This window comes from Gorilla gorilla, chromosome 13, assembly GCF_029281585.2.
Source record: "Gorilla gorilla gorilla isolate KB3781 chromosome 13, NHGRI_mGorGor1-v2.1_pri, whole genome shotgun sequence".
Lineage (NCBI taxonomy): Eukaryota > Metazoa > Chordata > Mammalia > Primates > Hominidae > Gorilla > Gorilla gorilla.
The window spans coordinates 58,918,749-58,943,350 of NC_073237.2; the positions used below are offsets into that span (position 1 = coordinate 58,918,749).

At 37.8% G+C, this 24,602-nt stretch overlaps 1 protein-coding gene across 5 annotated transcripts in view; it reads right to left on the reverse strand.

Annotated features, from left to right (window-relative positions):
• The window catches only part of RIC1 (RIC1 homolog, RAB6A GEF complex partner 1), a 151,274-nt gene that overhangs the window by 102,931 nt on the left and 23,741 nt on the right, over positions 1-24,602 (reverse strand). For all 5 annotated transcript variants that reach the window (XR_010130214.1, XM_055350606.2, XM_063696418.1 and 2 more), the window contains exon 2: positions 20,432-20,539. Coding sequence is in view for 4 of the 5 variants with exons in the window: in XM_055350606.2 (XP_055206581.1) it covers positions 20,432-20,539 (108 nt within the window). In the remaining variant the exon portion in view is untranslated. The remainder of the gene's footprint in view (positions 1-20,431; positions 20,540-24,602) is intronic.

Here is a 24,602-nt window from a genome sequence, read left to right on the forward strand (position 1 = left end):
TCTCATACACTGCTGGCGGGAATGTAAAACGGTATAACTACTTCAGAAAAGTTTCACATTTCCTTTAAAAGTCAAATATACTTCTACCATATAATGTAGCTGTTCCACTCATGGATATTTACCCAACAGAAAAGGAAATATGCATCCATACAAAGACTTGTACATCAATGTTGATGTAGTTTTGTTTGTTACAGCCCCAAACGGGAAACAAGTCAAACTGTCCATCAACAGACGAACGGATAAACCAACTGTGAGAAATCCGTAAACTAATACTCATAATGAATTACTGATTCACGACAAAATGGATGAATCTCAAAATATGCTGAGAGAAACTAGAAAAAATAAGTATACAGTGTATGACTTAATTTATACAAAACCAGAAAACACAAAGTAATTGGCAGTGACAGAAAGCAGATCAGTCGCTGGTTTTGAGAGAGGTGGGGATTCTTAAAACAGTAGAGCAATTTTTTTCTTTAAACCCCATTAAAAAAGTGTCAGTGAGATTTCTTTTTAAGATACAAATTGATAAGGAGATGCCTATGGCTCTAATAATGATGCAGAAATAGAGCTTTCAAAATATTACTAACATTTCATTATTAGCCATGTATTCTTGAGCAGGTTACTTAACCTCTCTGTACCCTAGTTTGCTCAACTGTATGATGGGAATATAAAAGTATCTACCTTGAGAGGATTGTTTATGAATAACAAATTAATTTTAATACACATAAAGCACTACAATAGTGCCTAGAACATAGACACCTCCAAAAATTTACTACTATAGTTATACAATTTAATCTTCAAGTACACAGTTAATTCATATTCAATATATTTCATACAAGGATAAAAAACTATAGAATACATTTGAGGAAAAGAATCATTAAATTAGTAACGTTTCAGAATCTGATAAAACTTTGGTTACCTAGAAAGTTTGCTTATCCAGGCCAGGTGCAGTGGCTCACATCTGTAATCCCGGCACTATGGGAGTCTGAGGTGGGTGTATCACTTAAGTCCAGGAGATTGAGACCAGCCTGGGCAACACAGCAAGACCTCGTCTTTCATTAGCTTTACAAAGGTGGTTTAGTTTTGGGGAAGGGCCATTATCATTTAAACTATAAATTTCTCCTAAAGTTAGCATGGCCTAGGCCCAGGAATGACCAAGGGCAGTTGGGAGGTTAAAGGCAAGATGAGGGTTAGATTAGATTTCTTTTACTGTCATAATTTTCTCATTGTTATTTTTGCAAAGGTGGTTTCAAGATCAATAATTTATCATTGACTGCAAATGTGCTGTATGCATATTATGAATAGCATAATTTTTATATTCAGTATATAATTAAAACTCTTCCTCATCTTTCAAAGGAAGAAGAGTTTAGGGAAAGTTTAAGCAACTGGTACATTAGTTTTTACATATGATTACTCCATGTTATTTGTAGGCCATTTTGTATGTACATTTTTCCCCCCTAAAATTCCCACTAGACAGTACAGAGGGAACAGTCCGATAGCTTTATTTTTATATCAGAAATAATTTCACATTAAGTGACTACCTTTTATATTACGCTAAATATTAAGACAACAAAGAAGTTAGAAGAAATTATACTTGCCGTAAGTTGAAGAAATAAAGTACATACAAGAGTAACAAAATAATTTAATATTTTTGGCCACTGAAAATCTAATTTTTATTTCACTTATTTATTACTTATAGTTGTTAGGAGTTCTAAATTTCTCTTCAAAGAATTGATATGTCAGTAAGTTCAATTCTTTGCCTTCTACTTTTAAACTTAACTTCCTCATAAAGCAATCTTTTTAGATTACTTCCTCCACCCTGACTCATTCCGATTACCTACTCCACCCTGACTCGTTCCCATTACCTGCTCATTCTCCACCCTGACTCATTCCAATTTCCTGCTCTGCCATGACCATTTTTCCCGCCAAACCACTCGCCCAGTCACTCTCTTTAAATTAGCCAATCGGAATTAGTTTAGCCTGTGCGGTCTAACCCTAGCCAATAGGGGAACGACACAGCAGCAGGGGCCACGTGCGTCAGGGATAAGAACCCCTTCCCCTCCCTTGTCCAAGTGTGCGCTCACCATTGCTCCATCTGTAAGGGCGCACCCCTCTATAGAAGTACATTGCCTTGCTGAGAATTAAAAAGAAAATTTTATATTTGAGTGCTATGTCTTTTGTGGCACCAACACTTTATTTAGAACATAGTTGTAAACCAAAAAGTATCTGAGACAGGTCTCAATCAATTTAGAAGTTTATTTTGCCAAGGTTAAGGATATGCCCGGAAGAAAAAAACAGAATCACAGTGACAGTCTGTGATCTGTGCCTTTCTCCAAAGATGAATTTGAGGGCTTCAATCTTTAAAGGGGAAAAGTGGGCTGGAGGGGAGAGAAGGAGGGTATGGTAATCCACGAGTTCCAAGAGAAAAGAGCAGGTAGGGGAATAGTCAATTATGTATTCGTCTGGCATCATTAAACAGGCACTTTACATAAGATATGGTGAACATAAGTAGCTACTTGTGGAGTAGGTAACCTAACCTTTTATCTGTAGTTATCAGCTCAGGAACAAAAGGAAAGGCAGTTTCTTGCATGACTGGGCTTTCAGCTTACTTTTTCCCTTTTGGAGTGGTGAATTGGGGTCCTGAGTTTTTATTATCCTTTCACCACCGTCTTATTTCTAGAACTTTGTGGAGATGTTAAGATAAATATAATATTAGTCATAGTAATCTGGCTTATATTAAACATATTGAGTAAATGCTGACCTGCTTCTAGTAATTTAATTCATCCTTACTTGGGTTATTTAAAACATGAATTAACATTTTAGCTTATATGAATTTTAAAATTCATACAGGATCATAAATGAATTTTTGTTAAATTTTTTTTAATGAATGACAAATTTCTCCATGTTCAATGAAGAAAACCCGAGAAACACAGAAAGTAACAAAAATAAACTGCCAATAGTTTCACCATTCACAGATAATCATTATTAATTTTATGTAGTCCTTATGTCTTTTCCAGGGACATTTGCAGAAACTCTTATATTTTACAGCATATTAGACTTCTGCTGAAGTCTGTTTTTAAATCCAAACTGATGATACTGTAAATGCCTGCTAATGTAACTGGTTATGACGAGCACAGTTGATAAATCTGTTAGTTTCTTAAGTAGAGGGTTATCTAAAATACAATTTTTTTCATTATATAAAGCTATCATACAGTTTTACAATCTGCTTTTATGACATTATTTTATCACAAATGTTGTATAAACTTAACATTCTTCTGTAACTTGATTTTAAATGTCTGCATTGGATTCTAACTCAGAAATGAGTAAATTTTTAAATTGATAAATATATACAGGAACTTTTATCATTTTCACACAAAACTGGAATCTTAATTTACACATTACCATGCAATTTGATTTTTTTCACTTAGTGTTTTCTGACTGTTCTTCCACATTCATAGATATACTTATTACTATTTTTAGTATTTGTGTGATATTCCAAAGTATGGAAGTTTCTTATTTACTTTGCTATTCTTTTCTTGATGGACCTTTGGCAACTACAGACAATGCTGCAATAAACATTTATATATATATATGTCTCCTTATGTTTTGGTCCATATATATTTTTTGGGGTACCTTCCCTTAAGTACGACTGCCAAGTCAAAGTGTATATATGTACATTCATTTTAATATGTATTGCCAAATTTATCCAAAAAATTACATTAATTCCCAGTATCACTCTAATTGTTCCTAGAATTCCTGTTTATGCCTGCATTAGATTGGTGAAAAATGGTCTTATTTTAATTTCCATTTGTTTCCTTGCTAGTGATGCTTATCTTTTCATTTTTATTGGCTCTTCATACTTCTCCTTCTGCAAGTTGCCTTGTTTGTCCATTTTTCAATAGAATGGTCTTCCATAGGAAGTTTTTATTAATATGAATATTAATACAGATAATAATTGTCCCTAAGCATTGCATATACCTAACATGGACGGTATGGTCATCACGTTTCATTTCCTTGTCTAAACTTGTTTATAACCTATCTCTCACTAACCTAGGAATTAGTTACATGTCCACTTGCTTGTCCTGTTCACTGTAGCTCCAATACCAAGGCATTCCCTTATTAAACGAAATAAATTATCCAAACATACCATTACTTAACCGAGATAAAGGACATCCTGTCTAGGTACAGGATTGTTAGAGATTCTTTTTTCATGGCTATGAGATGTTGTTCTAATGTTCCCTTAAGTTTCTAGGGTTAGTAGTGAGAAGTCTATTGTCAATGTGATTCTCTTTCTCTTTTCTCTGAATGGTTTTTCTCATGACTGAAATTCAGTTATTTCTGCACATTATCTCTAGATATGTATGTTTTTTCATTAAACTTTTTCCACATAGCCCCACCCGCAATCAAATGTATCTAAGTCTCAGCCTTTTCAGTCTGACAACCTTCAATGTTTCTAAACTAGGTAAGTTTCTTCTATTATTTCCTAAACTAATACTTGTTCTGTCTTGTTTTCTTTCTATAACACTCATTCCCAAACCTCTTGAATTTGCTCCTGCAGGTCTCTAATCTTTTCAAAAATAATTTTATTTCTATATGCCTTATATCATGAAATTGTTTCTATTTGATCTTCTGGAACAAAAGATTCAGCTCTCACAAGGGGTTATTTATCAGTTCATCTGTTGAATTTTTCTCTTAGGAAATTTTTAGCTCTGAAAAGTCCTGATTATGTTCTAATTACATCTTCTGAAAGTTCTTAGTAATTTTTTTCTTAATTTACTACATTCTTCTGTCTCATCCCTGTGGCTCATCAATAGGAGCCACATATTTTACTTGTTTAGTTTGGTCTTACATCGTAAAGTTAATGAGCTCCCTTAGTGGTTTTTTTCTTTGCTGTGTTCCATTAGCCACCTGTAGAGGTTAGGCTTTGATGTGGGTATCTGGCAATGCAAACCTACAGATGCTGGATAAAGTGACAGTTTGCAGAGGCAGACAAGCTCACATACTGCTGAGCTGAGGCTTCAGCAGTCTCCTCTCAGGCACTGTCTCTGAGTAGAAGGGCCGGCTTCCTCAGACCATGAGGTGTGGCAGCAACTGAGTTCACCTGTGCAACCTCTACTCTAAGTCCGCAGCAGTTAACAGAGTTTTATGGGAAGCCCTGCTAACGTCCACTTCCAGGAGCAGACACATTCCTCCCTTTTCTGAAGGGAAACCACAGGATTCCACTTTTTTAAGCTCACTTAGAGAACTGTGAAATCTCAGATCCTGTCTCAGTGCCTTAAGGAGTGGCAAAGCAAACCTTTCCCTCTGCCTGGTCCTTCAGCACCTATTCTTTCCCTAAAGAACTTGATATCTTGATGATTCTGACTTTAGGCTCATGTTCATACTCCTGAGAAGAGAAGAGGAGTTAGGAATGGGGGCTTAGTCCTTCTATCTTCTCAGAATTTAGAAATTAACTTAAACCATTTCTACTAGTGGTTCAAAGTTTTTGTTTGTAGCCTCTGCCTGCAAAACAGGTTTTTATTTTCATTTCTTTCATTATGATATAAAATAATACAGGCTGGGTGCAGTGACTCATGCCCATAATCCCAACACTTCGGGAGGCCGAGGCAGGCGGGTCACCTGAGGTCAGGAGTTAGAGACCAGCCTGGCCAACATGGCAAAACCCTGTCGCTACTAAGAATACAAAAATTAGCTGGGCCTGGTGGCGAGCACCTGTATTCCCAACTACTTGGGAGGGTAAGGCAGGGAGAACTGCTTGAACCTGGGAGGCGGAGGTTGCAGTGAGCAGAGATTGTGCTGCGCCACTCCACTCCAGTCCGGGTGACAGAGCAAGATGCCGTCTCAAAAAAAAAAAAATAATAATAAAAATAAAATAAATAATACAGAGAGCCATCAATTATTTGGTAATAGTTTAGAAAGGTCACTGATATTTTTGTATCATCTGTTTAGCAAGACATTAGGAGGAGGAGAGGAGCCTGAATTCTGCTGAAGTGTAAATGTAAACAATTACCAGTCATTATTCCAGAGGTCACAAGATTTGCAACTTCCCCAATTACTCCTGCAGGTAACATCACTATTGTAGAACCTAAGATTGGCCTTTTCAGATACCTTCTCAGGTTTTTGCATTTCTGATGGCGGAGGGCTCCACGTGGACCCACCAACTGGTCCTGGTCCTGTGGTCCTACTCAGAGGTGGACTCGACATGAAGACCATTTTCCACACCTCTGATTGCCTCCCTAACCAATCAGCAGCACCCATTCCCTGCCCCACCAAACTATCCTTGAAAAACCCTAGCCTCCAAATTTTGGGGAATACTGATTTGAATAATAAAACAATGGCGCTTCTGTTCAGCCAGCTCTTCATGAATTAAACTTTCTCTATTGCAATTCCTCTGTCTTGATAAATCAACTGTATTCAGGCAGCAGGCAAAACGAAACTGTTGGGCAGTTACAATAGTTTTAATGGATATATCTGGGCTCATTCCATCTTTATATAATGCTTAGGATTTTATATATAAAAATGAAATGACTCAAAAAATCATAAAAGGAGTATTAAGGCAATTTTATATTACATGGTTAAGAATTCTACTGCACAGTAGTATACAATAAGTAGGTCATGGCAGACCAACTCTCCCAACAGCTAGAAAAAGGCAGAAAACATAAAAAATTATATTTTTAAAGGCATCAGGCAAGCTATGGAATCAATAAGGCCTAGACTGATTAAAATTCATAGTAGGAGGGCTGTTCAGAAGTAAGCTGATTTTTTTTCCCCTAAGAGAATTCACCAATTCTGGGCACAGGCTAAGAAAGCAGCAGACTTAGTTCAGGCAGACGCCTGCTGGAGCAAAGAAAAATCAGCAAAGCTCTTGGCAGTTACATAGGGTTGAAGAAATAATCAGACTTGAAATGCCTCAACTCCACAGCCAATTTTTCCCACAAGACATCTGCTGAACTTAGAAGCTGCAGAAGGGGCTCAAGGGCTCAAAAGCAAACTTCATACAGGCAAAGTAAAATTTCCTGTATTTGTGAGATGCACGGGTATCCATACTAATTGGAGACCTGATGTGCCTCAAACACATAACCAGTGACAAAGATTCTGTGCTTAGTCAAACTTTAGTCAGGCTCCTGAACCTTCTTCTCTTAGGTCCATCTGTTCATTTCCTTATAAAATCCAGTTTAGCAAGACCCCCACACTTGATATCTGATTAGGTGGCTCATCCTCCAATCTCCCCTAAGTGATGTCTGATCACCCTGGTCTGTCTTCAGCAAGAATCCTGTTGTTTTAGCCAGAATCCCCATTACCCCTGATGTTTCCTCTTATTAATTTTCTATCCATTGACTCCCACACTGCTCCTTGGCTATAAATTCCCACTTGCCCATGCTGAAGAAGTGAGCCCAATCTCTCTTTCCCACTGCAAGAACCCACTGCAGTGTTCCCTATATAAACTGCGACAGTCCCCAAAAAAGTTTTCCTTACTGTGTTTCAACAAGTATTATTCGGTAATTTTTTCTTTAACACCAATTTTACCCTCAAGACATCTGCTGAATTTTGATGTCATATGGGCAAGATGACAATCAAATGCCCATCAATCAACAAGTGGATAAAGAAAATGTGGTATATATATACACCATCGAATACTACTCAGTCACAAAAAGGAGCAAAATAATGGCATTTGCAGCAACCTAGATGGAATTGAAGACTATTATTCTAAGTGAAGTAATTCAGGAATGGAAAACCAAACATCCTACGTTCTCACTCATAATTGGGAGCTAAGCTATGAGAACACAAAGACATAAGAATGATACAATGGACTTTGGGGACTCAGGGAAAAGGGTGGGAGGCGGGTGAGGGATAAAAGACTACAAATTGGGTACACAGTGTACACTGCTTGGGTGATGGGTGCACCAAAATCTCCCCTCTCTTGGGAGTAGGATAAGGAAATCTTACATGACTGGCTGACAACAAAGAAAACAAAAGAGAAACTTCAGAGACCACCCATCAGAAGAAATACATACTATGCAAAAATAGTTTCAAAAAATCATAAAAGGAACTCTTCAGTAATCAAGGAGCAGAACCCCAGCAATCTCTGAGGGCTAGGAGAATTAGATTTCCAAAGTCACCACAACATAATACTCAGTCCAGTTCTCAATGAAAAATTACAACACAAAAAAAGAAACAGAAAAGTATGGCCCAGTAATAGAAAATAAAGAATATGGCAGAAACCATCCCTAAGGAAGCCCAGACATTTGAATTATTAATCTGAGACATTAAATCAACACTCTTAAATATGTTCAATGAGCTAAAGGAGACCATGGGCAAAAAACTAAAGAAAATCAAGAAAACAATGTCTAAACAAAATGAGAATATCGATAAAAGGGAAAATTTTTTTAAAGGAACTGAAAAAATTCTGAAGATAAAAAGTACAGTAACTAAAATGAAAAATTCACTACAGAAATTCAACAGCAAATTTGAGCAGACAGAAAAGATAAATGTACTTGAAAATAAGACATTTGAAATTATGCAATCTAAGGAGCAAAAAGAATAAAGAAAAATAAGCAGAGTCTGGGGGACCTGTGGGGCACCATCAATCACAACAACATACATAACATAGGAATAGAAGTATGGAGGAAAGAGAAATGGTTGAAAATGTCAGGAGCCTTAATGAAATCTGTGAATATACAAATCCAAGAAATTCCAAAAAGGATAAACTCAGAGACCCACACTGAGACACACTAGAATCAAACTGCTGAAACCAAAAGACAGAATTTTGAAAACATTAACAGAGAAGCAGCTTATCAAATATAAGGGTTCCTCAATGATATGGTTTGGCTGTGTCCCCAACCAAATTTCATCTTATAGTTCCCATAATCCCCATGTGTCGTGGGAGGGACCTGGTGGGAGGTAATTGAATCACAGAGGTGGTACCCTCACGGTGTTCTCGTGATAATGAGTGAGTTCTTACGAGATCTGATGGTACTTTAATAGGTGGCTTTTCTCCCTTTGCTCAGCACTTCTCTCCTGCCACCATGTGAAGAGGGACATGTTTGTTTCCCCTGCTGCCATGATTGTAATTTTCCTGAGGCCTCCCCAGCCATGTAGAACTGTGAGTCAATTAAACCTCTTTCCTTTATAAATTACCCAGTCTTAGGCAGTTCTTTATAGCAGCATGAGAAAGAACTAATACAGTAAATTGGTACTGCAGAGAGTGGGGTGCTGCTATAAAGATACCCAAAAATCTGGAAGCAACTTTGGAGCTGGGTAACTGGCAGAGGTTGGAAAGGTAGACATCCACACTTAAAAAGGCACATCTCAGGCCCAGTGTGGTGGCTCATGCCTGTAATTCCAGCACTTGAGAGGCCAAGGCAGGATGATCGCTTGAGCCTAGGAGTTTGAGACCAGCCTGGCCAACGCAGTGAGATCATATCTCTACAAAAATTAAACAAAATCAGCCAGGCGTGGTGGTGCGTGCCTATGGTCCCAGCTACTAGGGAGGCTGAGGGAGAGGATCACTTAAGCCAAGGAAATCAAGACTGCAGTGAGCTATGATCATGCCACTGCATTTCAGCCTGGGCAACAAAACAGGAATCTGTCTCAAAAAAAAAAAAAAAAAAAGGTGGGGGTGGAGGGACATTTCAAATAAATAACCTAAATGTGCACATAAAATAACTAAATAACAAAGAGCAAAGTAATCCCGAAGCTAGCAGAAGAAAGGAAATAATAAAAGTTAGAGCAAAATAAAAAGAGAATGGAAAAACAATAAAGAAAATACACTTTAACAAAAATTGTTTTTTCCTGATACAGAGTCTTGCTCTATTGCCCAGGCTGGAGTGCTGTGACAAGATCAAAACTCATGGTAACCTTGAACTCCTGGGCACAGGTGATCCTCCTGACTCACCCTCCTGAGCAGCTAGGACTACAATCATGTGCCAACTCACCTGGCTAAGTTTATTTTTTGTAGCGATGGCATTTCGCTATGTCGCCCAGGCTCCCCTGTAACTCCCTGCCTCAAGCAATCCTCCCGCCTCAGCTTCCCAAAGTGCTGGGATTACAGACATGAGCCATCACATCCAGCCAAAAGTTGACTCTTTGAAAAATCAACAAAACTGATAAACCCCTAGGTAAGTTAAGAAAAAAGGGAGATGATTCAAATCACAAAAATCAGAAAGAACATTACCAGTAATTTTGCATAAATAACAGACTATGAGAATACAATAAAGAGTTGTATTCCAACAAATTAGAGAAGCCAGATGAAATTGACAAAGTTCTAAAAACATACAATCTACCAAAACTGACTTGAGAACTATAAATCAATATATTGTGTGAATACAGATGCAAAAGTCCTCAGCAAATACTTCATACATCGTGACAAAGTGGGATTCATTCACTGAATGCAAGGATGATTCAATATAGGAAAATCAATCAATGAAATACACTACGTTAACAGGATGAAGAAAAAATCCACATTTCTCAATTGACGCAAAGAGAGCATTTGACAAAATTTAACACCCTTTAACAATAAAAGCATGCCAGAAACTAAGAACAGAAGTAAATAACGTCAACATAATAAAGACCATATACGAAAAACCTAAAGCCAACATTATACTCAATGGTGACAGACTGAAAGCCTTCCCACTACAACAAGAACAAGACAAGGATACCCACTTTTACCACTTAATTCAACATAGTATTGAAAGTTCCACCAAGAGCAATTAAACAAGAAAACGAGATAAAGGCATCCAAATCAGACCACAGAGATGTATAAATAATGCACACAAAAATTATTAGAGCTAATAAAGTTAGCAAAGTCGTAGGATATAAAATCAATACACAAAAATCACATATATCCATACAGCATGGATGAGAAAGGTTTCCTGCAGTGTAGCACAGCCACATTGCCAGATCATGGCCAGACTGCTTCTTTACGTGAGACTTCAATCCACTCCTCCTCATGGGGTAGTGGGTCTTCTCAGCTGGGGTCTTGAGCCACCCCCAATTAGACAGAGCTCTAATTTCCCCCCAGGACGGAGTATACCTGAGTGGTGGGGTAGGCTGCCACACTGGCATTCGGGCTTCTCAATCAGTCCAGCCTGTGGGTCCTGGAGAGCCCATACCAACTGGGGGCTGAAGGAATCCCCAACACAGCACACCTGCTGCAGCCAGACTGCTTCTTTAAGTGGGTCCCTGATCCCTTTCCTCCTGACTGGGTGACATCTCCCAACAAAGGTCTCCAGCCACCTCCTCCAGGTACATCTGAGCTAGCAACAGGTCAGTACCCCCCTGTGAAGGAGCTTCCAAAGAAGAAGGAGGCTGCCATCTTTGCTGTTTTGCAGCCCTCCCTGGTGATACCTCCAGGTACAGGAAAAATCAAGGCAACTAGGGTCTGGAGTAGACCCCCACAAATGGCAGCAGTCCTATGGAAAAGTGGCCTGTTAAAAGAAAAACAAACAGAAAACAACAACATCAACAAAAAAGACCCTACAAAAAACCCCATTCAAAGGTCAGCAACCTCAAAGATCAAAGGCAGATAAGCCCACAAAGATAAGAAATTAATCAATGCAAAAACGCTAAAAACTCAAAAAACCAGAGTGCCTATTCTCCTCCAAATGACCACAACACCTCTCCAGCAAGGGCTCACAACTGGGCTGAGGCTGAGAAAGCTGAATGACAGAAGTAGGCTTTGGAAGGTGGGTAACAACGAACTTCGCTGAGCTAAAGGAGCAAGTTGTAACCCAATGCAAAGAAGCTAAGAAACATGACAAAACAATACAGGACATGCCAAGTTCTTAGAGACCTTCAAAGAGACTTAGACTCCCACACAATAATAGTGGGAGACTTTAACACACCACTGACAATGTGAGAGATAAGGAGCCAGTTTAGAGAGGAATTTAACTGACCTATTAGAGCTGAGAAACACACTACAAGATCAAAAAAGACAAAGGGCATTACATAACAATAAAGGGTTCAATTCAACAAGAAGAGCTAAATGTCCTCAATATATACGCTCCCAATACAGGAACACCCAGATTCACAAAGCAAGTTCTTAGGGACCTTGAAAGAGACTTAAACTCCCACACAATAATAGTGGGAGACTTGAACACACCACTGACAATACTAGGAGGAGCCAGTTTAGAAAGGAACATAACCGACCTGTTAGAGCTCAGAAACACATTACAAGAACTTCACAATGGAATCACAACTATTAATAGCAGAATAGACCAAGTGGAGAAAAGAATCTCAGAGCTTGAAGACTATCTTGCTGAAATAAGATAGGTGGACAAGAATAGAGAAAAAATAATGAAAATGAATAAAACCTCTGAGAAATGTGGGATTATGTAAATAAACTGAACCTAAGACTGATTGGGGTACCTGAAAGAGATGGGGAGAATGGAACCAAGTTGGAAAACATATTTCAGGATATCATCCAGGAGAACTTCCCCAACCTAGGAAGACAGGCCAACATTCAAATTCAGGAAATGCAGAAAACCTCAGTAAGATATTCCCTGAGAAGATCAACCCCAAGACATATAATCATCAGATTCTGCAAGGTCAAAATGAGAGAAAAATGTTAAGGGCAGTCAGACAGAAAGACCAGGTCACCTACGAAGGGGAGGCCCATCAGACTAACAATAGACCTCTCAGTGAAAACCCTAAAAGCCAGAAGAGATTGGGGCCGATATTAAACATTCTTTTTTTTTTTTGGACGGAGTCTCGCTCCGTTGCCAGGCTGGAGTGCAGTGGTGCAATCTCAGCTCACTGCAACCTCTGCCTTCCGGGTTGAAGCAATTCTCCTGCCTCAGCCTCCTGAGTAGCTGGGACTACAGGTATGCGCCACGACACTCAGCTAATTATTTTTGTATTTTTAGTAGAGATGGGGTTTTTCACAATGTTGGCCAGGATGGTGTCGATCTCTTGACCTAGTGATCCGCCCGCCTTGGCCTCCCAAAGTGCTGGGATTACAGGTGTGAGCCACCGCACCTGGCCAATATTAAACATTCTTAAAGTAAAGAATTTCCAACCCAGAATTTCATATCTGGCGAAACTAAGCTTTATAAGCAAAGGAGAAATAAGATCCTGTTCAGACAAGCAAACGCTGAGGGAATTCGTAACCATCAGACCTGCTTTGCAAGAGCTCCTGAAGGAAGCACTAAATATGGAAAGGAAAAACCATTACCAGCCACTACAAAAACACACTGAAGTAAACAGATCAGTGACACTATGAAGGAACCACATAAGTCTGCAAAATAACCAACTAGTATCTTGATGACAGGATCAAATCCACACATAACAATACTAACCTTAAATGTAAATGGGCTAAATGCTCCAATTAAAAGACACAGAATGGCAAGCTAAATAAAGAACCAAGACCCAGCGGTATGCTGTCTTCAAAAGACCCATATCATGTGCAAAGACACACATCCCAAAATAAAGGGATGGAGGAAAATTTACCAAGCAAATGGAAAACAGAAAGAACCACGGACTGCGATCCTAGTTTCTCACAAAACAGACTTTAAATGAAAAAAGATAAAAAAGGCAAAGGGCATTACATAAAGGGTTCAATTTAACAAGCGCCAAATATCCTCCATATATGCACACACAGTATAGGAACACCCAGATTCATAAAGCAAGTTCTTAGAGACCTTCAAAAAGACTTAGACTCCCACACAATAATAGTAGCAGACTTAACACACCATTGACAATATTAGGCAGATCACCAAGACAGAAAATTAACAGATATTCATGATCTGAACTTAGCTCTAGATCAAGTGGACCTGACAGATATCTACAGAACTCTCCACCCTAAAACAACAGAAACTAATTGTTCTCATCATCACAAGGTACTTACTCTAAATTTGATCACATAATCGGAAGTAAAACACTCTTCAGCAAATGCAAAAGAACTGAAATGATAACAGTCTCTCAGACCACAACACTCAAAAAAATTCACTCAGAAGAATTAAGAAATTCACTCAAAACCACACAACTACGTGGAAATTGAACAGCCTGCTCCTGAGTGACTTGAGTAAATAATGAAATTAAGGCAGAAATCAAGAAGTCCTTTGAAACTAATGAGAAGAAAGAGACAATGTACCAGAATCTCTGGGATGCAGCTAAAGCAGTGTTAAGAGGGAAATTTATAGCACTACATGCCCACATCAAAAAGCTACAAAGATCTCAAGTTAACAACCTAACACCACAACTAAGAGAACTAGAGAAACAAGAACAAACCCAAAAGCTAGCAGAAGACAAGATATAACCAAGATCAGAGCAGAACTGAAGGAGATAGAGACACGAAAGACCATTCAAACGATCAATGAATCCAAGAGCTGGTTATTTAAAAAAATTAATAGAATAGATAGACCGCTAGCTAGATTAATAAAGAAGAAAAGAGAAGATTTAAATAAACACTATCAGAAATGATAAAGGGGATATCATCCTGACCCCAAAGAAATACAATCATCAGAGAATACTATAAATGCATCAATGCACATTAAATAGAAAATCTAGAAGAAATGGATACATTTCTGGACACATACACCCTCCCTAAGACTGAACCAGGAAGAAACTGAATCTCTGAATAGACCAATAATGAGTCCTGAAATTGAGAAGTAATAAAGAGCCTAGCAACCCAAAAAAAAAAAAAAAAAAGCAGCCCAGGACAGACAGATTCACAGCTGAATTCTACCAGAGGTACAAAGAAGAGCTGGTACTATTTCAACTGAAACTATTCCAAAACAATTGAAAATTAGGGATTCCTCCTTAATTCATTCTATGAGGCCAGCATCATCTTGATACCAAAACCTGGCACAGACAAAACAAAACAAAGAAAACCTCAGGCCAATATGCTTGATGAACGTCAATGCAAAAATTCTCAACAAAATACTGGCAAACATCCAGTAGCCCATCAAAAAGTTTATCCATCATGTCCAAGTAGACTTCATCCCCGGAATGCAAGACTGGTTCAACATACACAATTCAATAAATGTGATTCATCACATAAACAGAACTGAACACAAAAACCACATGATTATCTCAATAGATGCGGAAAAGGTCTTTAATAAAATTCAACATCGCTTTAGGTTAAAAACTCTCAATAAACCAGATATTGAAGGAACATACTTCAAAATAATAAGAGTCATATATGACAAACCCACAGCCAATATCATAATGAATGGACAAAAGCTGGAAGCATTCCCCTTGAAAAAAGGCACAAGACAAGGATGCCCTCTCTCACCAGTCCTATTCAACATAGTATTGGCAGTTCTGGCCGGGGCAATCAGGCAAGAGAAAGAAATAAAGGGTATTCAAATAGGAAGAGAGAAAATTAAACTATCTTTGTTTGCAGATGACATGATCCTATATTAGAAAACCCCACTGCCTCAGCCCAAAAGCTTTGTAAGCTGATAAGCAACTTCAGCAAAGTCTAAGGATAGAAAACTAATGTGCAAAAATCATTAGCATTCTTATACATCAACAGGCAAGCAGACAGCCAAATCATGAATGAACTCCCATTCACAGTTGTCACAAATGAATAAAATACCTAGCAATACAGCTAACAAGGGAGGTGAAGAACCTCTTCAAGGGGAACTACAAACCAACGTTCAAACAAATGACAGATGACACGAACAAATGGAAAAACATTCCATGTTCACGGCTAGGAAGAGTCAATATTGTGAAAATGGTTATACTACCCAAAGTAATTTACAGATTCAATGCTATTCCCATTAAACTACCACTGACATTCTTCACGGAATTAGAAAAAAACTATTTTAAAATTCATATGGAACCAACAAAGAGTCCGAATAGCCAAGGCAATCAAAGCAAAAAGAACAAGGCCAGAGGGATCATGCTACCTGACTTAGAACTGTAACACAGGGCTACAGTAACCAAAACAGCATGGTACTGGCACAAGAATAAACACATAGACCAATGTAACAGAATAGAGAACCCAGAAACAAGAACACACACCTACACCATCTGATCTTAGCAAACCTGACAAACACAAGCAATGGGGAAAGGATTCCCCATGTAATATATGGTGCTGGGAGTACTGGCTAGCTGTATGCAGAAAATTGAAACTGGACCCCTTCCTTACACCCTAAAGGAAAATCAACTCAAGATTGATTAAAGATTTAAACGTAAAACCCAGGAAGAAAATCTAGACAATACCATTTGGGACACAGGCACAGGCACAGATTTCACGACAAGGATGACAAAAGCAATTGCAACAAAAGCAAAAATTGACAAATGGGATCTAATCAAACTGAAGAGCTTCTGCACAGCAACAGAAACTATCATTGGAGTGAACAGATAAACAACAGAATGGGAGCAAATTTTTGGAATCTATTAATCTGACAAAGGTCTAATATCCAGCATCTACAATGAACTTAATAACTTACAAGAAAAAAAAATCCCATTAAGAAGTGGGCAAAGGACATGAACAGACACTTCTCAAAAGAAGACATAAATGTGGCCAACAAATACATTTTAAAAAGCTCAACATCACTGATTATTAGAGAAATTCAAATCAAAACCACAATGAGATACCATCTCACACAAGCCAGAATGGCTATTACTAAAAAGTCAAAAAACAACAGGTGCTGGTTAAGGTTGTGGAGAAAAAGGAATGCTTTTACACTGTTGGTAGGAGTGGAAATTAGTTCAACCATTATGGAAGACAGTAGGCAATTCCTCAAAGACCTAGAGGCAGAAATACCGTTTGACCCAATAATCTCATTACTGGGTATACCCCCCAAAATATAAATCATTCTATTACAAACATTCATGCATACATATATTCACTGCAGCACTATTCACAATAGCAAAGACATGGAATCAACCTGAATGCCCCCTGATGACAGACTGAATAAAAGAAATGTGGTACATATACACCATGGAATACTATGCAGCCATAAAAAGGAACAAGATCATATCCTTTGCAGGAACATGATTGGAGCTGGAAACCATTATCCTCAGCAAACTAACACAGGAACAGAAAATCAAATACCACATGTTTTCACTTATAAGTGGGAGCTGAATGATGAGAACATATGGACACATGGGGGAAACAACATACACTGGGGTCTGTTAGAGGATGGAGAGGCAGGGCGCAGGATGAGGGAGAGCATCAGGAAGAATAGCTAATGGATGCTGGGCTTAATACCTAGGTGATGGCATAATCTGTGCAAGGAAACCACCATAGCACATGTTTACCTATGTAACAAACCCACACATCCTACACATGTACCCTGAAGTTAAAAGTTGGAAAAAATCAGATGTATGTCTACACACTTGGAATGAACAACCAAAAAGGAAACTTAAAAACAATTCCATTTACAATAGCATCAAAAAGAAATTTAAAACTTAAAAATAAATTTAATGAAGCAGGAAAAAGACTTGCATACTGAACACCAGAAAACACTCCTTACAGAAATTGAAGGTCTAAATAACTGGTAAGACCAATTGCATGTTCATAGGTTGGAAGACTTAAATTAATGCTTCCCAAAGAGAACTACAGATTCAACGCAGTCTCTACCAAATTCCCAATGGTATTTTTTACAGAAATAGAAAACCAGTTCAAAAAGTCATATAGCATCTTAGGGACTGGCTCAGAATAGTCAAAACTATAGATGATACTGAACTTATGATGGTTCAACTTACGACATTATGATGGATGTTTGGGGCTGTTAAATTTTTGACTTATGGTATTTTCAACTTACAATGGGTTGACAATGGGTTGACATGACTTATATCCTGAAATACAACAATAAAATTGGAGGATTCCACTTCCTGATTTCAAAAGTTACTACAAAGCCACAGTAATTTAAAAACTGTGGTACTGGAATAAGGACAGACATATATAACAATGAAACAGAATGGAGCATCCAGAAATAACCCCAAATACCAATGGCCAATTGATTTTCAACAAGACTACCAAGACCATTCAATGGGAAAAGAATAGTTCTTTAACATATTGTACTGTAACATTTAACATAAAGTACAACTTTTTTTGGTAATATACACCCACTAACGAGAATTAGATTCTTTTTGTGGAAATAACATTTTTGGTAAATTGGGGTTTAAAGTACTTCTCCCTATCATCAAAATTGAGTGCAAATTTTCATCTGTTAATGCTGGTCCTTAATGAGATTTTACATACTTCATATTTGAAAACGTTTTCTAATACAGGAAAAGCTATTTTCCAAAGTTATTTAGTGTCTGTTAAGTGGTAGAGGGTGGTCCTTCAAGTAAAGAAAAAAAAAAGTCAGTCTCGGTAAAAAAAAACAAAACAAAAAAAAAACAAAAAAAACTTTCCAATAAACTTTTATCACTACCCAAGCCATAACAGCTGTGGAGGAGGGCAATTCAAGATATTCCTGCTTCCATCTCTGAAAAAATTTACACTAACCATAGGTTTTAAAAGTCTTATATTTTCACAAACTTTGTAAATCTGTCCAACTAAGTCTTTTGCTGCTCCATGTGGATTTTTACTACTATCAATTAATACAACTTCTTAGATTCTACTTCGGGTTGTACTGAATTAGTATTTTCTCAACTCCTTTGAGAATTTTTTTCATCTGGAATTGTTCCGCAGGTCATTCACAGTAATTCTTAGTCAATTCATACTTCACATGGACCACTGAAATTTACAACTGAGCAGTATTATAACATCTGTCAATTTATCAAAAACCAAGCAAACTTACTTTTACTGCACTTTCATTTTCATATTTTATTTTTGTGAAGGAATTTTGTGGTGAGCTGTTCTGTGCTAAATTTTTTAATTCTTCTAACTTAACCTTCAGTACATTCTGATAAGTGCTTAGTCTAGTGATGTCAGCTTATATTCTTTTGGCATAGCTATAGTGCCATTGAATAATAAATACAATATTTTGCCATCTAATTCAATAATAAAATAAACCACACTACAGTGTGCTTTAAAAACAAAACAGTCTTTTTCTCTTCTTTGGTTCTTTTGACATGAGTATGTACTAGAATAAAAATAATATAAAATGTCACAGAATGGCAATATGTGTACACTTGAAATGTTATGAAGTTACAACTGTGTTACTACACAGTGCACTGAACAGAAGAGCAAAGCAATGAGAGCACCACATACACTTGCTGTAAGAACTTCAACTCAATCTGCTATTGTAGCTTGAAAGAAGTTACAGACAATACATAGATCAGTGAGGATTTTCGTGCCCCAGTAAAATTTTAGTTATGGACACTGAAATTTAAGTATCACATAATTTTCAACTGTAGCAAATATTCTTCTTTGACTTGTTTTGATTATTTAAATATGTAAAAACTATTCTTACATTATGGTCTGTGTACAAACAGGCACCAGGGCGTATTTGGTACATGGTCAGTCATCTGCAAACTCCTGCTATAGGAAGCGTAGAACTACTCAGTATTTTTCATCATATGGAACATTTCAGATTATTAACCTAGTCAGTGTTATATATAGTATGGACTAGAAAGGGACCAACGCAAAGAGATAAGTTAGATATAAGGATATAGTAAATGGAAGCTGAGTAGCTAAGTTTATACCTTATCTCTCTAATATACACTACCCATGTAACCTTGGATAAGACAATTTTTCAGATCCTCAATTTACACATCCATTATGAAGGATAATAATATCTACTTCAAAGCACTTACCTAAAGATTAAATGGGATGATCCATGTAAACTGATTACAATTGTACTCATCAGATAGGAGGTGCTCAATAATGTTAATTAACCACATATATTACTGCTAATGCATATTAAGTCATAATGACAGCCTTAGACAGTGATGAAACATGAACTGAAAAGGTAAAATTAAACATATCTAGGCACATTTAATAGAACAGAAGAAAAAAAGGAGAAACAGATCCAAATGGATATGGAAATTTTAGTATGACATATGCATATAAAGCTTATTATTTTCTGGAATATCTTTTGGAATGGAAGGGAGGACTTTAAATATAAATTCAAGAATATCATGTGAATATGTTTTAAAAAACTAGATAAGACTTCAAGGACAAAACAGTAAAGTGAGAACAACAAACAAAAGGATATAGGTGCTATGTTTAGGGATGGAAGGAAGCAGCAGAGTCAAAACAGAAGCTATAGTAGGAGTAACACGCACAGAATAATTAGTAAAGCAGTTAGACTTCAAGGGCAAAACAGTAAAGTGAGAACAACAAACAGAAAAGGATACAGGTGCTATGTTTAGGGATATAGGTGCTTTGTTAAGGAAGCAGCAGAGTCAAAAGAAAAGCTATAGTAGGAGTAATCCACATAGAATAATCAGTAAAGCAATTCCTATCAGAATAAAATAAATACTTATGAGTGCAAAAGACTGAAAGAAAGTCATCTAAGAGAATCAAATTTAAATGCGATGTAATGATTTCATAAGAAAACACTATTTAGCGGTAAAATCTACTTACTGATACAGCTATCATGGTACTATCTGGCCTCCATTCAGCTTGTTTGTAGGATCCAAACTGAGTAGATGATTTTGCAGGCTCCTTGTAGGTTACAATTAACACACTAGGCTGTGTGATTAAAAAAAAAAAAGTTGTATTTTTTATCAATATCTCATAAAAATACACAAATAAAATTTAAGATAACATAGAGTATTCAAAGTATTTTTACAGTAAAATAAAAGACAATATTGATATTAAACTATCGGCTTTCAACATTGCAAGCATATCAACCAAAACAAAGACCTAAACCTAAGCCTGTATTATTAAAGAAACTGAATTAATAATTAATAATCATCCAAAACAGAAAGAACCAGGACTAAATGTGTTCATAGGTGAAGGCTACCAAACGTTTAAGGGAGAAATTACACCAATTCTTTACAAAGCCTTCCACAAGATAGAAGCAGGAGTACTTCCTAATTTTGAGTCCAGCATTCCCTTAATACCAAAATCAGAAAAGGATATTACATGAAAAGAAAACTACAGGCGCGGTGGCTCATGCCTGTAATCCCAGCACTTTGGGAGGCCACGGTGGGCAGATCACAAGGTCAGGAGATGGAGACCATCCTGGCTAACATAGTGAAACCCCGTTTCTACTAAAAATACAAAAAAATCAGCTGGGCGTGGTGGCAGGTGCCCGTAGTCCCAGCTACTCAGGAGGCTGAGGCAGGAGAATAGCGTGAACCTGGGAGGCAGAGCTTGCAGTGAGCCGAGATCACAACAACACTGCACTCCAGCCTAGGTGACAAAGCGAGACTCTGTCTCAAAAACAAAAACAAAAACAAAAAAACACTACAGATCAACATCTCTTATGAACATTGATATAAAACCTCTCAACAAAATATTAGCAAATCAAATCCAACAAGGTATTAAAAAAATTAAACACCATAACCAAATACGATATACCCCAGGCATACAAGCCTGGTTCAGCATTCAAGACTCAATTAATATAATCCATCACATCAACAGGCTACAGAAAAATCACATGATTATTTCAATAAACACAGAAAGAGCACTTAACAAATCTAACAACCAAGATAAAAACGCTGAGCAAGGCCGGGCACCATGGCTCATGCCTGTAATCCCAGCACTTTGGGAGGCTGAGGCTGGCAGATCACCTGAGGTCAGGAGTTTGCGACCAGCCTGGCCAATATGGTGAAACCCCATCTCTACTAAAAATACAAAAATTAGCTGGGTGTGGTGGCAGGCGCCTATAATCCCAGCTATTTGGGAGGCTGAGGCAGGAGAATCACTTGAACCTGGGAGGTGGAGGTTGCAGTGAGCTGAGATTGTGAGACTGCACTCCAGCCTGGGCAAAAAAGCGAGACTCTGTCTCCATAAAACAAAACAAATAAACAAAAAACACCGAGCAAACTACAGAACAACACTCATTCATGATTTTTAAAAAAACTCTCAGGAATAGAAAGAAATTTTTTCAACATGATAAAGAACATCTATGAGAAACCTACAGCTCAAGGCTTTCCTGCTAAGATCAGGAACAAGGGAAGGATGTCTCCACTCACAGCAGCTTTTCAACAGAATAGTGGAAGTCCCAGCTAATTCAATAAGACCACAAAAAGGAATAAAAGGTAAAGAGATTGGGAAGGAATAAATAAAACTGTCTTTACTCATAGATAATGTGATCATCTATGTAGAAAATTTGACAGAATTGACCCAAAAATCCTCCTAGAATAAGTAACTATAGCAAGGTTACAGGATCCAAGATTAATATACAAAAGTCAATAAATTTTCTATATACCAGCAATAAAAAAGTGGAATTTGTCATTATAAACACATTTGCAGGCCAGGCGCAGTAGCTCATGCCTGTAATCCCTACACTTTGAAAGGCCAAGGCAGGCAGATCACTTAAGGTCAGGAGTTCAAGACCAGCCTGGCCAACATGGTGAAACCCATCTCTACTAAAAATACAAAAATTAGCCAGGTGTGGTTACATCTCTACTAAAAATACAAAAATTAGTCCCAGCTACTCAGGAGGCTGAGGCAGAAGAACTGCTTAAACCTGGGAGGTACAGGTTGCAGCGAGCTGAAACTGTGCTACTGCACTCCACCCTAGGCAACAGGAACTCCATCTCAAAAACAAAAACAAAGCTGGGCACAGTGGCTCACGCCTGTAATCCCAACACTTTGGGAGGCCAAGATAGACAAATCACCTGAGGTCAGGAGTTCAAGACCAGCCCGCCAACATGGTGAAACCCCGTCTCTACTAAAAAATTACAAAAATTAGCTGGACATGGTGGCAGTCACCTGTAATCCCAGCTACTCGGGAGAATGTGGCAGGAGAATCGCTTGAACCCGGGAGGCAGAGGTTGCAGTGAGTCAAGACCACACCATTGCACTCCAGCCTGGGTAGCAAGAGTGAAACTCTATCTCCAAAAAAAAGAAACCAAACAAAAACAAAAAACACACACTTGCAGCCTGGGCAACATGGTGAAACCTTGTCTCTACAAACAAAACAATACAAAAATTAGCTGGGCATGGTGGCACACACCTGTAGTCCCAGCTACTCAGGAGGCTGAAGTGGGAGATTGCTCGAGCCTGGGAGGCAGAGGTTGCAGTGAGCTGAGATCATGTCACTGCACTCCAGCCTAAGTGATAGAGTAAGATGCTGTCTCAAAAACATAAAAAATGTAAAAAGCATTTTTAAAAAACTATGTAACAGAATACGTTTATCTATAGAAAAAAGTTACAAAACACTAATGAAAGATACCAAAGAAGAGCTAAATAAATGGAGACAGGCTGGGTGTGGTTGTGCACGCCTGTAATCCCAGCACTTTGGGAGGCTGAGGCAGGCAGATCACCAGGTCAAAAGTTTGAGACCAACCTGGCCAACACAGTGAAACCCCATCTCTACTAAAAATACAAAAATTAGCCAGGCGTAGTGGTGTGCACCTGTAGTCACAGCTACTCGGGAGGCTGAGGCAGGAGAATCACTTGAACCCAGGAGACGGAGGCTGCAGTGAGCCAAGACTGCGCCATTGCACTCCAGGTTGGGTGACAGAGTGAAACTCCGTCTCAAAAAAAGAAAGAAAGAAAGAAAAGAAAGAAAGAAAGAAAGAAAGGAAGGAAGGAAGGAAGGAAGGAAGGAAGGAAGAAAAAATAAATGGAGACATATACCATGTTAATGAATACAAAGACTCAATACTGTCACAATATGTCAGTTCTTCCCAACTTGATATACAGATTTAATACAATCTCAATCAAATTCCCAGCAATTTATTTTCTGGATATCAACAAAGTCACTCTAAAGTTGATATAGAGAGGCAAAAGACCAAGACTAGCAACTTAATACTGGAGAAGACAATGTTGGAAGACTGGCACTACCTGACTTCAAGACTTACTATAAAGCTAAAGTAGTCAAGAAAGTGTGGTATTAACAAAATAATAAACAAATCAATCAATGGAACAGAATAGAGAGCCCAGAAATAGACACACACAAATATATGCCAACTGATCTTTAACAAACAAGGAAAGGAAGTACAACAGAGAAAAGACAGTCTTTGCAATGAATAGTATTCAAACTAGACGTCAACATTCACAAAAATAAATACCTGATGAACACAGATGCAAAAGTCCTCAACAAAATGGTAGCAAACCAAATTCAACAATTCATCATGATCAAGTAGGACTGATCCCAGGAATGCAAGGATGGTTCAGCACAGACAAATCAATAAATGTGATATATTACATTAACAGAATAAAAGGCAAATACCCCATGATCATTTCAGGAGAGGCAGAAAAAGCATTTGACAAAACTCAACATCTATTCTTGACAACAACTCTTAACAAATTAAGAATAGAAAGAATGTAACTCAACACAATAAAAGCCATATATGACAAACCCATAGCTAACACTACTGAATAAGGAAAAGTTGAAATCTTTTCCTCTAATCCGGAATAAGACAAGGATACTATCTTTCACCACTTTTATTCAACGCAGTACTGGAAATCCTAGCCAGAGCAATTAGGCAAGAAAAAAAAAAGAATAAAAAGTATCCAAATTAATTGGAAAGGAGAAGTCAAATTAACTCTATTTGCAGGTAACACAATCTTACATATAGAAACCCTAAAGATGCCACCAAAAAAGTGGTAGAACAAAATAATTCAGTAAAGTTGT